This window comes from Triticum urartu, chromosome 6 (assembly GCF_003073215.2).
Source record: "Triticum urartu cultivar G1812 chromosome 6, Tu2.1, whole genome shotgun sequence".
NCBI classification, from domain to species: Eukaryota; Viridiplantae; Streptophyta; class Magnoliopsida; order Poales; family Poaceae; genus Triticum; species Triticum urartu.
The window spans coordinates 307,402,695-307,406,089 of record NC_053027.1 but is presented as its reverse complement, the minus strand read 5'-3'; the positions used below and the strand labels follow the sequence as shown (position 1 = coordinate 307,406,089).

At 50.4% G+C, this 3,395-nt stretch overlaps 1 protein-coding gene across 1 annotated transcript in view; it reads left to right on the top strand.

Moving 5' to 3' along the window:
• The first annotated feature begins 223 nt into the window (after positions 1–223).
• LOC125516752 (cysteine synthase-like) overlaps positions 224–3,395 on the top strand; it is a 44,102-nt gene continuing 40,930 nt past the window's right edge. Inside the window, exons 1-2 of the mRNA XM_048682073.1 lie at positions 224–304; positions 451–545. Of these exons, the coding sequence (XP_048538030.1) occupies positions 224–304; positions 451–545 (176 nt within the window). The remainder of the gene's footprint in view (positions 305–450; positions 546–3,395) is intronic.

Here is a 3,395-nt window from a genome sequence, read left to right as displayed (position 1 = left end):
GGAGAAGATCCCCATGGACACTAGCGATGGGGGCCATATCCAATTTGGCCCCCAGCCGAATACGATCCCGGAGACCTATACGGCTCCGGAATCCAACAAGTAGCCTCCTTCGAAGGAACGAGGTGCGCCAATTCCATCAGTGACCTCGGTCCATCCAGACGAACCGGATGCTCTACTAGAAGTGCTACGAAGTGCTTCCATTGTTGAGGAACACCGTACCCTGATGGGTATGGTGGTTGAGAGGATTCAGTCTGCAAAGAGTAGACTGACCGAAGCATGCACAAGCCTTCTAACAGGCTTTGAGGTAAGCGATGCAATTACATAAAAAGAATGTCATAGTATAGACAGTAGCACCTGAGACTCTGTCCGGTGTTCGAAAAGAAAAGCCGGACACAGGATCAAGTAATTTTCGCAGGAGACTAACCGAATATGTCTTATGTGAATAAGCAGGCGTCGTTGCTGGCTGCGACCTCTCATGATGCTGAGGTCTCCGGACTGAAGCAGAGTTTGGTGCGGGCCAAGGAAGAGCTCGGGCGTGCAAAAAAGTAGCTAGAAGACAAGCGAGGTATGCAATGACCTTTTGTATATCCAGGAAGGATGAATGATTTGTGCTGACCATAGTGCCATGATATTTGTTAGGAGCGGCGACTGAGGTGGAGGCCCTCAAGAAGGCACTAGTAGAGGCCGAGGAAAGAGCGGCAAAGGAGCAAGCCGCCCGCGAAAAGAATGAGTCCAGGGTCGGTGAGGTCCAGCAGGATCTCTAGGACGGCGTGATGAAATACGAGTCCTTGGAGCTCCACGTTGCGAATCAAGAGTTTGAACTCGCCAAGGCCCGCCAAAGCGCACAAGATGCCCGGGTCGAAGCCCAGGGAGCCCTCCAGCAAATCCAAGAGGCCAGAAAAATCGCGGCGGGTAAGACCTTCATTATGCGCAGAAAATATGTGAGGAAGAGGTGTCTCTTACTAACCCGGATTTGGAGTTCTCCAGGAGCGTTTGCGGATTTACCGCGCAGTGTTGCCGACGATGCGGAGTTCTTCTGAGCCGAAGAGGGGAGCTCGATGGAGAAGTTGTTCTGGTGGCAATACCTTGCGCCAGAACATCCGGTGCCCTTTAGCGATAAGCTAAAACAGCTGGTCGAACTGGATAGGGTGGCCAAACTAGCCATGAAGGATTTAATAATCTGGATATGGCCTGCTGAAGACATACCCATCAGCTACTTCGAGCTCGTGAAGCGGCTGGTCAATGCCTGCCCCTGGCATGACGTCATCAAGCGGTCAGTCTGCATCAAAGGTGCGCGGATGGCCTTCGCCCGTGTCAAGATACAATGGACGAAGATGGACGCCATCAAGCTTGCGACCGAGGGACCACCCGCTGGCAAGGAGCACCGCACGCCGGAGCGGTATTTTGATGATGTCCTCAAGGGGTCCCGCATTCTAGAGGGCTGATACGTCTCCAACGTATCTATAATTTTTGTTTGCTCCATGCTATATTATCTACTGTTCTGGACTATATTGGGCTTTATTTTCCACTTTTATATTATTTTTGGGACTAACCTATTAACCGGAGGCCTAGCCCAGAATTGTTGTTTTTTGCCTATTTCAGTGTTTCGGAGAAACATAATATCAAACGGAGTCCAAACGGAATAAAATCTTCGGGAACGTGATTTTCTCACCTAACGTGATCTAGGAGAGTTGGACCCTACTCCAGGGAGTCAAAGAGGAGGTCACGAGGGTGGGGGGCGCCCCCCCCTAGGGCGCGCCCCCCTGCCTCGTGGGCCCCTCGGTGCTCCACCGACGTACTCCTTCCTCCTATATGTACCTACGTACCCCCAAACGATCAAAACGGGAGCCAAAAACATAATTCCACCGCCTCAACTTTCTGTATCCACGAGATCCCATCTTGGGGCCTGTTCCGGAGCTCCGCCGGAAGAGGGATGTCATCACGGAGGGCTTCTACATCATCCTAGCCCCTCCGATGAAGTGTGACTAGTTTACCTCAGACCTTCGGGTCCATAGTTAGTAGCTAGATGGCTTCTTCTCTCTCTTTGAATCTCAATACAAAGTTCTCCCCCTCTCTTGTGGAGATCTATTCGATGTAATCTTCTTTTTTGCGGTGTGTTTGTTGAGACCAATGAATTGTGGGGTTATGATCAAGTCTATCTAAGAATAATATTTGAATCTTCTCTGAGTTCTTTTATGTATGATTGGTTATCTTTGCAAGTCTCTTCGAATTATCTGTTTGGTTTGGCCAACTAGATTGGTAGTTCTTACCATGGGAGAAGTGCTTAGCTTTGGGTTCGATCTTACGGTGTCCTTACCCAGTGATAGAAGGGGCAGCAAGGCACGTATTGTATCGTTTCCATCGAGGATAATAAGATGGGGTTTATTTCATATTGCATGAATTTATCTCTCTACATCATGTCATCTTGCTTAAGGTGTTACTCTGTTTTTAACTTAATACTCTAGATGCATGCTGGATAGCGGTCGATGAGTGGAGTAATAGTAGTAGATGCAGAATCGTTTCGGTCTACTTGTCACAGACATGATGCCTATATACATGATCATGCCTAGATATTCTCATAACTATGCTCAATTCTGTCAATTGCTCAACAGTAATTTGTTCACCCACCGTAGAATACTTATGCTCTTGAGAGAAGCCACTAGTGAAACCTATGGCCCCCGGGTCTATTCTCATCATATCAATCTCCATTACTTTAATCTTGCTTTGCTTTTTACTTTGCCTTTACTTTTTACTTTGCATCTTTATACCAAAAATACCAAAAATATTATATCTATCAGATCTCACTCTCGTAAGTTGTCGGGTGGTAGGTGCGACATATGCCAACGGGTTGCTTATCATTGTGGGAGCCAGTAGGACATCGCCGGTGCCTGGAAACGGGATAAGGCGAAGACATGCACGCTGGCGGATCTTACCCAGCTTCGGGGCTCTGCTTCGAGATAACACCCCTACTGCTGCTCTGCGGGGTCTCCGCATGATCACTAGATGAAACAAGTAGCTACACAATGCTCCTTGAGCTGTTTGGTGGGAGGAGGAAGAAGGGCACGACTAGCCTGCTTCCTCTCCTTGTGTGGTGTCTAAAACTAGCAGGGGGTCGAACCCTTTGCATGGGTGCCCCGGGGGGTTTATATAGGCCTACACCCCGGGGGTACAATGGTAATCCGACTGGGTGTGGGGCCCAGCCGTCTGTGACTGCACTCGCCGGCTTCAGCGCCGGCTGCTGGGGCCCGCCGACTGGTGGGTCCCGCCGGCTGCCGGCCCCTTGGTCGACAGGCAGGCCCCACCGTCCAGGGCCTGGTCGGCGGCTGGTTACTGTGGCTCCATCTTGGTGACGTGCGCTTCGTCGTGGTTGGCGCGGCTACAGTGCCGCCGCCCGT